Source organism: Aureococcus anophagefferens (genome assembly GCF_000186865.1).
Source record: "Aureococcus anophagefferens unplaced genomic scaffold AURANscaffold_58, whole genome shotgun sequence".
In the NCBI taxonomy this organism is placed as follows: domain Eukaryota; class Pelagophyceae; order Pelagomonadales; family Pelagomonadaceae; genus Aureococcus; species Aureococcus anophagefferens.
Genome location: NW_008705611.1, coordinates 200,908 through 213,184, shown reverse-complemented (window position 1 = coordinate 213,184; position 12,277 = coordinate 200,908). Strand labels below are relative to the sequence as shown.

The 12,277-nt window shown below is 71.3% G+C and overlaps 3 protein-coding genes across 3 annotated transcripts; 1 reads left to right on the top strand and 2 right to left on the bottom strand.

The window, feature by feature from the left end:
* Positions 1-3,455: 3,455 nt before the first annotated feature.
* AURANDRAFT_72715 (hypothetical protein) lies at positions 3,456-7,685 on the top strand (the record flags this gene model as incomplete). The annotated part of the gene is made up of 7 exons (XM_009043570.1): positions 3,456-3,913; positions 4,121-4,424; positions 4,621-4,629; positions 4,977-5,833; positions 6,129-6,326; positions 6,840-6,956; positions 7,188-7,685. Coding segments are annotated over 7 exons (2,441 nt in total), but the record flags the coding sequence as incomplete, so codon positions are not given.
* A 176-nt stretch (positions 7,686-7,861) lies between these two features.
* On the bottom strand, positions 7,862-8,362 carry AURANDRAFT_14373 (hypothetical protein; the record flags this gene model as incomplete). The annotated part of the gene is made up of 1 exon (XM_009043569.1): positions 7,862-8,362. A coding segment is annotated over one exon (501 nt), but the record flags the coding sequence as incomplete, so codon positions are not given.
* A 752-nt stretch (positions 8,363-9,114) lies between these two features.
* AURANDRAFT_67978 (hypothetical protein) lies at positions 9,115-11,895 on the bottom strand (the record flags this gene model as incomplete). The annotated part of the gene is made up of 1 exon (XM_009043568.1): positions 9,115-11,895. One exon carries the CDS (start codon positions 11,893-11,895, stop codon positions 9,115-9,117), a length of 2,781 nt encoding a protein of 926 aa, XP_009041816.1.
* Positions 11,896-12,277: the final 382 nt, after the last annotated feature.

The following is a 12,277-nucleotide window of genomic DNA, read 5'->3' as shown; positions in this document are numbered from 1 at the left end:
GACGGCTGTGCCTGGCAATCCGACGGCGGCTCCGCAGCCGGCGCCGACGCCGGCGCCGACGGCTGCGCCTGGCAATCCGACGGCCGCGCCTCGACCGGCGCCGACGCCGGCGCCGATCGCCGCTCCGGGCGAGCCGTCGGCCTCGCCGCGGCCCGCCCCGACGCCTGCGCCGACGGCTGTGCCTGGCAATCCGACGGGAGCTTCTCGACCGGCGCCGACGCCGGCGCCGATCGCCGCTCCGGGCGAGCCGTCGGCCTCGCCGCGGCCCGCCCCGACGCCTGCGCCGACGGCTGTGCCTGGCAATCCGACGGCGGCTCCGCAGCCGGCGCCGACGCCGGCGCCGACGGCCGTGCCTGGCAATCCGACGGGAGCCCCTCGACCGGCGCCGACGCCGGCGCCGATCGCCGCTCTGGGCGAGCCGTCGGCCTCGCCGCGGCCCGCCCCGACGCCTGCGCCGACGGCTGTGCCTGGCAATCCGACGGCGGCTCCGCAGCCGGCGCCGACGCCGGCGCCGACGGCCGTGCCTGGCAATCCGACGGGAGCCCCTCGACCGGCGCCGACGCCGGCGCCGATCGCCGCTCTGGGCGAGCCGTCGGCCTCGCCGCGGCCCGCCCCGACGCCTGCGCCGACGGCTGTGCCTGGCAATCCGACGGCGGCTCCGCAGCCGGCGCCGACGCCGGCGCCGACGGCCGTGCCTGGCAATCCGACGGGAGCCCCTCGACCGGCGCCGACGCCGGCGCCGATCGCCGCTCCGGGCGAGCCGTCGGCCTCGCCGCGGCCCGCCCCGACGCCTGCGCCGACGGCTGTGCCTGGCAATCCGACGGCGGCTCCGCAGCCGGCGCCGACGCCCGCGCCGACGCCCGCGCCTGGCAATCCCACCGCGGCTCCGCGGCCGGCGCCGACGCCGGCGCCAACGACGTCGAATCCGACGGAGGTCCCCGTCCCCGCGCCGACGCCGTACCCCACCACGGCGGCGCCGACGCTGACGTTCTCGCCGACGGCGGCGCCGACGGCGCTCGAGCCGCCGGGGCCTCCCGCGAACGTCACGCTCGATTCCAACAGCTCCGCGTTGACCTGGGTCGATTCCGGCGAGGGGGGCATCCCCACGCACTACACGATCTACGAAGCGGAGACCAACGAGACGAACGCGACGATGACGGCCCTCGTCACCGTCGAGGCGTCGTCGCTCCGCCGCCGCAAGCTCGGCGACGTCGTCGGACGCTCGCTCTGGGAGCGGGGCTCCGGCGGCTGGGGGGGCAACGGGTCCAGCTACGGCAAGCGGCGCCAGCCCGAGTCCTTCAGCTTCACGATGCTCGACCGCATTCCCTGCTCCGTCGTGGTCCACCTGACCGTCTCCGCCCTGAACGACGCGGGGGAGTCAGCGCCGGCGGTGCCCGACTCGGAGGCGCTCAACCGCTGCTTCCGTGAGCCGTCGGCGGCGCCGACGGCAGTCCTAACGCCCGCGCCGACGACGGCCGCGCCGTCCGCTGCGCCGACGGCCGCACCTACGACCGCGCCGACGGCCGCGCCGTCCGCCGCGCCGATGCCCGAGCCGTCCGTCGCGCCGACGGCCGCACCTACGGCCGCACCGTCCGCGGGCCCGTCCGCGGCGCCGTCGCTTCCGCCGTCGCCGGCGCCGTCCACGGCGACACCCTCGACCGCCGCGCCGTCCACGTCGAGGCCGACCTACGCCCCGACGGCGCTCCCGGGCAACCCGACGCGGCCGCCCGTGGCGGCGCCGACGGACGCGCCGAGCCTCGCGCCGTCGACGGCCGTGCCGAGTGCCGCGCCGACCGCGGCGCCGTCACCCCTGCCGTCGCCGGCGCCGTCCACGGCGACACCCTCGACGGCCGCACCGTCCTCGTCGAGGCCAACCTACGCCCCGACGGCGCTCCCGGGCAACCCGACGCGGCCGCCCGCGGCGGCGCCGACGGACGCGCCGAGCCTCGCGCCGTCGACGGCCGCGCCGAGCGCCGCGCCGACCGCGCTCCCCGGCAACCCGACGCGCGTGCCCGCGCCGCGGCCCAGCGCGGTGCCGACGACGGCCGCGCCGTCCGCGGCGCCGACGGCGGCGCCCGTCGAGTTCGCCGTCGCCATCGACTTCGTCTTACCTGACGGCACGGTCAACTCTTGCGAGGACACGGCCCTCGAGCTCCACGACGGCTCGAAGGTCGACGGCGGGTTCTTCGCGGCGGCCCTTGGCCTGTCCGAAGACGCCGTCGAGACCGTGGCGACCTGTGGTGGGGCGACGAATTTCTCTAGAGCATCAAGAAGTGTTACGCCCTCGAGGAGCCGCCGCCGGCGGCTCCTCGCGGCGAACGCGACGAACGCGACGGCCGCGCCGAACGTGACGGGCTGCAGCGAGGTCCGCGCGGACGTCACCATGTTCGACTACGAGATCAACGCGTATTTGGCGAGCCTGGGGCGGCGGCTCGCAACGTACGAGGACCTCGACGACGCGGAGGCCGCGATCCAGGCCATGATCGAAGGCTATTACGGGCTGAACGAGACCGCCGAGGCCACGGAAATCTGCGGCGGCTTCTCCGTCGACGTCTCCGTCGTCTACTACCCGACGCCCGCGCCGACGTCCGCTCCGCCGTCGCCTCCGCCGTCGCCGGCGCCGTCCACGGCGACACCCTCGACGGCCGCGCCGTCCTCGTCGAGGCCAACCTACGCCCCGACGGCGCTCCCGGGCAACCCGACGCGGCCGCCCGCGGCGGCGCCGACGGACGCGCCGAGCCTCGCGCCGTCGACGGCCGCGCCGAGCGCCGCGCCGACCGCGCTCCCCGGCAACCCGACGCGCGTGCCCGCGCCGCGGCCCAGCGCGCCGCCGACGACGGCCGCGCCGTCCGCGGCGCCGACGGCGGCGCCCGTCGAGTTCGCCGTCGTCGTCGACTTTGGCTTATCTGACGACAGCGTCGACTCCTGCGGCGACTCGAAACTCGAGCTCCACGACGGCATGAAGATCAACCGCAAGTTCTTCGCGGCGGCCCTGGGCCTGTCCACCGATGCCGTCGAGACCGTGGCGAACTGCGGGGACGGCCGCCGGCGGCGGCTCCTCGCGGCGAACGCGACGAACGCGACGGCCGCGCCGACCCCGATGGGCTGCAGCGACGTCCGCGCGGACATCACCATGTTCGACTACCAGATCGACGCGTATTTGGCGAGCCTGGGGCGGCGGCTCGCGACGTACGATCACCTCGGCGACACGGCCGCGATGATCCAGGCCAGGATCGAAGAATATTACGGGCTGAACGAGACCTCCGAGGCCACGGAAGCCTGCGGCGGCCTCTCCGTCGACGTCGCCGTCGTCTACTACCCGACGCCCGACCCGACGCCCGCGCCGACCGACGACGTCGACGACGAGATCGACACCGCGAGCCTCGAGCTGCCGATCTGGTTGCTCGTCGTCGTCCTCCTGACCATCGCGGGCATCCTCGCGCTGCCCCTCGCCTTCATGATCGACCGCTACCGCAGCAAGCACCCCGTTGCGCTCACCAAGGGCGACCGCAAGGCGCTCCCGGCCCGGCCGGACGACATCGCCGTCGTGGACCGCTCGGACATCGCGGTCTACGCGGACGGCGAGGACGACGACGTCGAGGCCGCGCGCCGCTTCCCGGAGCTCACGGAGCGCGACGACGACGGCCCGGTCGAGTCGTCGCGGAAGTCGTTGAAGGCCAAGGTCGCGGGCCTCTTCGGTCCCGGGAAGGCCAAGGTCTACTTGTACACGGATGGGGAATCCCGGGTCAAGGACGAGGAGGCCACGGACGCGGACGAGACGGCGGCGCCCATCGTCGAGGTCTTCCCGGAGCTCACGGAGCCCAAGGAGCGCGACGGCTACGCGCCGCGAATGGTCAAGCCGAAGTCGTCGAAGGCCAAGGTCGCGGGCCTCTTCGGTCCCGGGATGGCCAAGGTCTACATCGATGGGGAGTCCCGGGTCGAGGCCAAGGGCGTGGACGAGGAGGTCAAGGACGCGGACGAGGCGGCGGCGCCCATCGTCGAGGTCTTCCCGGAGCTCACGGAGCCCAAGGAGCGCGACGGCCCCTACGCGCCGCGAACGGTCAAGCCGAAGTCGTCGAAGGCCAAGGTCGCGGGCCTCTTCGGTCCCGGGATGGCCAAGGTCTACATCGATGGGGAGTCCCGGGTCGAGGCCAAGGAGGAGGTCAAGGACGCGGAGGCCGCGGTCGCGGACGAGGCGGCGGCGCCGCGCGCCGCGCCCGACGGCGGCCTCGTCGAGGTCTCGTTCCACGGAGCGCCCTTCGACTTCTCGCCCGTCCTCGCCAAGCGCGACGACGGCGGGTTGGCCGTGCGGGTGGGCGAGATCGGCGGCGGACGCGAACGCTTCGCGAGCGGCGCCTTCCCCGTCACGTCGGCCGCGGCGCGCCCCCCGCCGGCCGCGGTCTCCGTCGACTTCGGGGACGACTGTCCTTTGGGGCAGCGGCTGCTCGTCCGACCAGCTCCCCCAAGCCGGCTTCCTCCGTTGCCTGGAGGTGTCGCCCACGGACATCCTCGAAGCGCCGTGGGACGTGGCTCTGCCGGACGCCATGTCACGGCCGCCACACCAAGAAAAAAATGAAATGTACTGTTGTTGTTGTTATTGTAAATTATTATTAGTATTAGTGCCACAGTGTAAAAAACCTAAGGATGGGTACAGCGGGGCGTTATGTCGTGAACGGGTCGCACAGGGGGGGCGGGGGCGGGGAATCACACGCCTGCTGGGGGGGCAGCCGTAGCGGCAGGCCTTCGTGTGCGCGGCGGCCGCGGGCGCGTGCGTGAAGGTGCGGCCGCAGCCGCGCGCGCGCGGCATCCTGAACGATATCAAGCAAATTGAAGTGCAAATTGAAGGCGTCGCAAGGTAAATATTATTATTTGTCCCGACACCGGTGTCTTCCCATTGGCCACTATTAAATTTGGCGGCTCTGGGCGGCAGACTCGCTTTAAAAGCAAAGCAACCCCAGCCATCATGTCCCTCAAAGCCGCCATCGTGCTCGCGCCCGCCGTCCTCGCCGCCTGGCACCCCGAGGACAGCGCGCTCATCAACGACGAGCAGCACGTGAACTACCTCAACCAGGAGGAGATGTCCTGGAAGGCGGGCGTCAACGAGCGCTTCGCGGGCATGACCTACGCCGACGTCAAGGGCCTCCTCGGCGCCGACACGAGCCCGCACATCGCCGAGTACCTCGGCGAGACGCGGTCCCAGGATTTTTATGACAACATCACGGACGTGCCGTCCGAGTTCAACGCGGTGACGCAGTGGAAGGGCCTCGTGCAGCCCATCCGCGACCAGCAGCAGTGCGGCTCCTGCTGGGCCTTCTCGGCCGCCGAGGTGCTCAGCGACCGCAACGCCATCCAGCACAACAAGGCCGAGCCCGTGCTCTCGCCCGAGGACCTCGTGTCGTGCGACCGCGTCGACCAGGGCTGCAACGGCGGCAACCTGGGCACGGCCTGGACCTACCTCAAGAACACGGGCATCGTCACCGACGCCTGCTTCCCCTACACGGCCGGCGGCGGCGACGCGCCCAAGTGCGAGACGTCGTGCAAGGACGGCTCGTCCTGGACGAAGTACAAGGCCGCGTCCGCCTACGCGGTCAATGGCGTCGAGAACATGCAGAAGGAGATCATGACCCACGGGCCCATCCAGGTCGCCTTCAACGTCTACAAGTCCTTCATGTCCTACAAGTCCGGCGTCTACGCGAAGAAGTGGTACGAGCTCATGCCCGAGGGCGGCCACGCCGTCAAGATCGTCGGCTGGGGCACGGAGGGCGGCAAGGACTACTGGCTCGTCGCCAACTCCTGGAACACGTCCTGGGGCGACGAGGGCTACTTCAAGATCGTCCGCGGCTCCGACAACTGCGGCATCGAGACCCGCGGCCCGCCCTACGCCGGCCTGGCCGCCATGTAGGCGGCGACGCGCGCGACCGCGCGGACCGCCCTAAAGGAGCGCTAGACGCAGGCGATCGTGCGGCGCGGGGGGCACCGCTACCGGGGCGGCGACCGGGACGGCGACCTATCCATCGTGAAGTTCTATTTCGCATCAACAACCAAGACTTGCACCTGCGGAGGCGAGAGCCAAAGGCACGGCGTCTGGGGCGCCGGCAGCCCGTCTGCGGGGGAGCATGGAGACCCAGGCCGTGGGCGCCGAGTCGATCAGCCTGGACGTTGTGAAGCGCGTGTTCGCGGCGTTCGACGTGGACCTGGCCGAGACGCGGAACGAGCGGACGAACGAGCTGCTCGCCTCCATGATGGCGGGGCTCCTCTCGGGCGAGGGCTCGATCCCCGCGGACCTGGTGCGGCGCGCGCTCGCGGCGTACGAGGTGGACCTGGCCGTGAAAAAACCTTTTTTTTCGGAAAAAACCGGTCGAAGATTCACGTGGACTCTTCTGCAGAAGGCATCCACTTGGGATGGGGACGTCTCCATGGTGAAGGCGCTCCTCGCGGTGGGGTGCGAATTGGACTCAGATCTCCTCCACTTCGCGGCAGGGAACGGACACGTAGACGTCGTGCATGTGCTACTCGAAGCTGGTGCGGACGCAATGCACGTGAACGGATTTGGATGGACGGCTCTGAACTTCGCAATTTTTAGCGGCGAGCTCGCCGCCGTTCAAGTCCTTCTCGACGCCGGCATAGACATCAATGCTCGCGACGGGGAAGGTCGAACGCCACTCGAGAATGCCCTTTACTACGGCCAGCGGACCTGCCTCGAGCCGCTGCTCCGAGCCGGCGCGACCTTCGACGACGAATCGCTCGCGGGCATTGAACGCGAAGGACCCCTTCCAGTTGGTCCAAACTGGAACTCGCGCGACAGAGACTCCGCCTGGCGCTACATGGACCGCGTCCAGGCCGCCGGCGGCTACGACCAGCTCGTGCGGACGTACCGCCGCGTCCTCACGGCGCCGCGGAGCTGCCTCGTCAAGTACCTCGAGTTCCGCTTCGGTCGCCCGGCGCCAGCTGACCTCGTGCCTTCGGTCCTCGAATTTTGGAAGCCGCCGGGCGGCGGGTAGGTAAGTGCAGCTTCGGGCCCCCCACACGCCGCCCCTAGTCGTCGTCCCGGCGACGCGTCGCGCAGCGGCGCGGGACGACCCCCGGCCAGCGAGGCTGTGACACAGGCTGCTCGAGGCTGTAACATCCACGAGATGGAGGCAGCCCCCGCGCGCCGCGCGCCCCTGGAGATGACCCCGACGAAGCAGGCGACGCGCCGGCCGTCGACGAAGTCCGCGGCGAAGCTCAAGGACGCGACGCCGCAGCGGCTCTACCGGTCCGAGCGCGAGTGCGAGGAGGACTACGAGGAGCAGCGCGAGTCCCTCGAGCGCACGAAGCGGCGCTACTACGACGCCTGCGCCGTGCTCGAGGGCGAGGAGGCGGCGCTCGCGCGGGGCGAGGAGGAGCTGCGGAAGCTCAGCGACCGGAGCGCCGTCGTCGCGTTCATGATCAAGCAGCTGCTCCGCGAGCAGGGGCTCCAGGACGAGGGCGCGGCCGCGGCGCTCGTGCTCAAGCCCCAGGAGTCGAGCCCGGAGATCGACCTCGAGATCCTGCGCGCCATCCGCGACCCCATCGACCACTACTTCCGCGACCACAGCGACATCAACGACTACATCGAGGACAAGCTCGCGGACATCGAGGCCGTCCTCGCGCCCGGCGCGGGCGACGACGACGACGGCGAGGCCCCGGACAACGACGGCGAGTAATGGAATTTAGAGGTGGGGTGTCGCGGGTCAGCGCGAGGCGTGCACGGGAGATAGCACGCTGCTATCACTGCTGAGGCCAAGGCCAAGCGCGACTCGCCCGCGCGCGAGCGCAGCATCTCGGGCTCGGGCGACGGCAAGGCGTAAAGATTGTTAGGCTATACTTGCGCGTCGAAGCGCTCGAGTAACTCTATGGCTTTGTCGTGGCCCTTGGCAGCGGCGCGCTGGAACCAGTATCTGGCTTTGCCGAGGTCGACTTCCGTGCCTCGTCCGTCCCTGTAACAGCAGGCAAGGTTGCTCTCTCCACCGGTATAGCCTTGATCCGCCGAGAGCGCGTAGTACCGGAACGCTTCTTCAAATCTCTGCTCAGAGTAAAGTAAAATCCCTACATTGTTTTGCGCGACCGCGTCACCTCGATCTGCGGCCATACGATACAGCCGCTCCGCCTTCTTCTTGTCCAGCTTGACGCCACTTCCATGCTCGTAAAATTCCCCAAGAAATACCATTGCTTCCACGTCCCCGAGCTCCACGGCGCGCCGGTAAATCTTCGCGGCTTTCTTATCGGATTTCACGAGGCCGTACCGACCGAGGGCGTACGCGATTCCCAAAAACACAATCGCTTCCGGCACTTCGTTCTCCACATGGCGGCGCAGACGCGCGAGTTCTTCCGCATCGTCATTTGGGCATGGTATCCGACAGAGAGGACACGCGCCGAAGCCGATCTTGTCCTCGCACGACTTGCAGACCTTTCGGCAGCAACAGATGAGAATCACGTTCTCCACATTCACGTCCCAGTCCCCGAAACAGATCGGGCACCGCGACCCAAACCGCGCCGACAGCGGCTCCCGCTCCGGGTTCGCCTCGCGCCGCACGCGGGCGGCTTCGTGCTCCGCCGCGATGCGCGCGCGGACCTCGTCGGCGTGCGACCGCGGCGCGGGGCCGTAGAACACGTCCCGCGGCGGCGACGGCGGGGGCGTCGGCGCTTCGGCCCGCGCCGCCTCCGCGGCCTGGATCTTCTTGCAGACCTTCCGGTGGCCCCGGTCGCGCCAGTCGATGCGTTGGCAGTCCGTCGAACAGTAGGCCGTCGTGCCGCAACCTTTACAGGCCTTGGCCTTGTCGGCGCCGCAGATCGTGCAGGTCTTGAGAGTGTCGAGTTTTTTGCCCCTCGCTCGGGCCATGCGATTCTCATACTCCAACTTCTTCTCCCGCCACGACATGACTCTGCTGCGCGTCCTTGCGAATGGGGGCGTCGCCACACGACGCACAAGTCCAGGTCTCTCTCGTAGTCTCGATCCGTGGCACTGGCGGCTCGCCAATTTAGACGACTCCAGGGGGAGCCCAGGGGGAGTACCCCTCCGCGTAGTGCCTGCGGACCCGGTCCACAGCGTAGGCCCTGGATGCCAACAGAATAAAGGAGGCCCACCCCGTCACATTACGCCGGCGCCGCCTCGCTCGCCGCGAGGCTCCGGAGCGCGGCGACGCCCGCCGCGCGGCACGCGGGCTCCGAGGGCAGCTCCGCGGGGCGCGCGTCGTAGGGCGGCGGCCCGTGGGCGGCGCCGGCGTAGTGGCGCGAGTACTTGCGGAGCATGGCGTCCGCCGGGTGGTCAAAGGGCGCCGCGCCGCGCGCGTGGTCCTCGGCGAGGCGCGCGGCGTCCGGGAAGACCGCTTTGTCGCGCTTTCCCGCGGCCGCGAAGGCGAGCGCCGCGTGGAGCAGCGGGAAGCAGGGGCCGCCCTGGCGGTGGGCCTCGTCGAGGCAGCCCGAGTCGCCGAAGAGCACGAGCCGCCCCGCGGCCGTCTCCGCGGCGCCGAGCACGGCCACCCTTTGCTGCCCGTCCGGCTCCTTGGCGCGGCCGAGGGACCGGCGCCGCGCGAGGCGCGGCGCGTGGACGAGCCAGCCGCCCGCGGGGAAGCGCGCGATGGCGTTGCCCGACTGGAACCGCGCGCCGTCGCCGAGCGCCGCGGGCAGCGGACCGTCGTAGACCTCCGCGCCGAGCGCGGCCCCGAAGCGGCCCAACAGCTTGTTGAGCGCGGGCACGTTCGCGCCGCCGACGGCGGGCGTCCAGAAGACCTGCGTGTTGTCGTCGAAGAAGGCCGACTTGTCCAGGAGCGCCGCGTCGTGCCAGTCGCCGAACACGACGACGCCCAACCCGCGCCGCGCGGCGCGCTCGACGGCGTCGACCTCGCCGTCCCAGAAGAGGTCCTCCGGGTCCGCGATCAGGAGCGCGCCGTAGGCGTCGAGGTCGTGGCAGCGCAGGTCGCCGCGCGCGACGTCGACGTAGAAGCCGCGGCGCCGCAACTCTAAAAACGTCTCGCGGAAGTTCGTCTCCGGCGTGTCGCCGTTCCAGTCCAGCAGGTCCGCGTTCTGGCCGAGGAAGTCGCGCGTCGCGAAGATGGGCGGGTAGGCCAGCGAGTGCGTCGCGTCCCAGAGCACGCGCTTCGCGCGCGGCGGCGGTTCCGCGAACGCCGCCGCAATCGGCAGCGCGACCCAGACGCGAGCCTCGGCCGGTGCCCCGCCGCAGGTGCCCGCGCCCGAGGGGCGCCCGAAGGGGTAGGTCCGCGCCGCCGGCGCGTCGGTGCGCGTCTCGACGGCGAGGTGGAGCGCGCCGCGTGCGACTCCGACGAAGCCCGTCGCCCGCGGCGCGACGCGCACGGCGACGGCGCCGAACCAGGGCCAGAGCGCCACGCCGTCGCCGTGGATCGCCGACGGCACGGCGACGTCCAGATGCTCGCCGTGCTCGCCGGGGACCCATCTCGCGTCGACGACGGCGCCTAAAACCCCAAAGCCGTTCGCGACGGTGACGTTGACGGCGACGCCGCGGCCGCCCGAGAAGAGCGGCTGGTCGCAGAGCGGGCTCAGGTAGGGGCAGTCCTCCGCGAGGTCCAGGGCCGCCGGGAAGAGCGTCACGCGGGGCCTGTACTGCTCCGCGCACGCGACGGCCGCCGCGGCGTCGATCCGGCCGGCGCCCTGCGCGTAGAGGCTCGACCGCGACCCGTCGGCGTCGCTTGCGCGCTCCGTCGCGTTGAAGCGGCCGTAGGGTTTCGCCGTCGCGTGCAGGCACTGGCGCACCATGGCCGGGTTCCGCGTCGCCGCGCCCGCGCGCCGCGCGGCCGACGCGATTAGAGCGGCGACGCCGGCGACGGACGGCGACGCGACGGACGTGCCGTGCATGGGCCGGCACGCGTCGCCGTCGGGGAAGGCGCCGAGCACGCCGTTGGACGCCGCCGTGACGTCGGGCTTCGCGCGGCCCGCGCCGCCGCCGGGCGCCTCGCTCAGCGTCTGCCCGCGCGACGAGAACGGCGCGACGCGGCCACTCCGCGCCTCCGCGCCGCCGACGCCGACGACCTCGAGCATGTCGGCGGGCGAGTTGAGCGTGCCCCAGAGCGGGCCGTCGTTGCCGATGGCCGACACGACGGTGACGCCCGACGCGACGACGTCGCGGACCTTGTCGACGAACGGCGCGTCCGCAAAGTCCGGCCCCCCGACGCTCAGGTTCAGCACGTCGACGTCGCCGCGCCACAGAACGTAGTTAAAAGCATCCAAAAACCAGGCCGTGTAGGACACCTGCTGGTTCGTGAAGACGCGGTGCACGTGGAGCGCCGCGCCCGGCGCGAAGCCCGGGCAGCCCGGCCCGACGCCGCCGACGATCGACGCGACGAAGGTGCCGTGGCCCAGCGTGTCCGCGAGCGTGCGCTCGCTCGTCCAGTTGATGCGCTCCACGAGCTCGCCGGGCCGCGCGCGGAAGTGGCCGTGGTCGGGAGGCAGGCCAGTGTCGAAGACCGCGACGGACGCGTTCGCGCCGATTTCCCCCTGTGCCCACGCGGCCCGCGCCTCGAGGCCCGGCGCGACGACCTCGGCGTAGGGCGACCGCCGCTGCGGCCGCGCGGGCGCGTCGCGGAGCTGTCGCGTGCGCGCGAACGCGAGGAAGCTCTCGTTCCGCGGCGCGAAGAGCGGGCGCCGCGCGCGCCGCCGGTCGCGCGACAGCCGGAAGCCGCGCCGCGCGAGGGACAACGCCGCGGCCGGGGGCAGGTCGAGGCTCAAAAAGTCCGACGGGATCGGCGAGCACCGCTGGGGTCGCAGCTGGGCGGCGACGAGCCGCGAGCCGAGCGCGCGCTCGACCACGCGCGCGTGCGTCGCCTTCAGCGCGTAGCGCCCAAAGGACAGGATGTAGGGTGCTGCGAGCGCATGCGTGACGAGCAGCAGCGCAGCGTACATGGTCTAGCTGCGGCGCGATGCGGCATGGATCATCGCGCCGCGCCGCGATGCACTGTCGGTTTGGTGAACTTTCGATCAGCCGACGCTGCCAATGGATTCCAGCGCAACGATAAGCGCGGCTGCCGGCGTCGTCTCCTGGGCATAGGAGGCCGACGAGCCACCGCCCTAATGGCGGCCGACTTCATCAAGAAGCTGGTGCTGCTGAACCTGGGCGCGACGGAGGACGAATGGGCCGACGCCGTGGCCATCGACGAGGAGGCCGTGGCGTTGGATGCTTATTCGAAGACGGGCGGCGTCGCGCTCCAGAGCTTCTTCAGCGACGAGACGCCGAGCGGGAGCGCCGTCTTCTTCTACTTCGAGACCCACGCGGACAAGGGCAAGC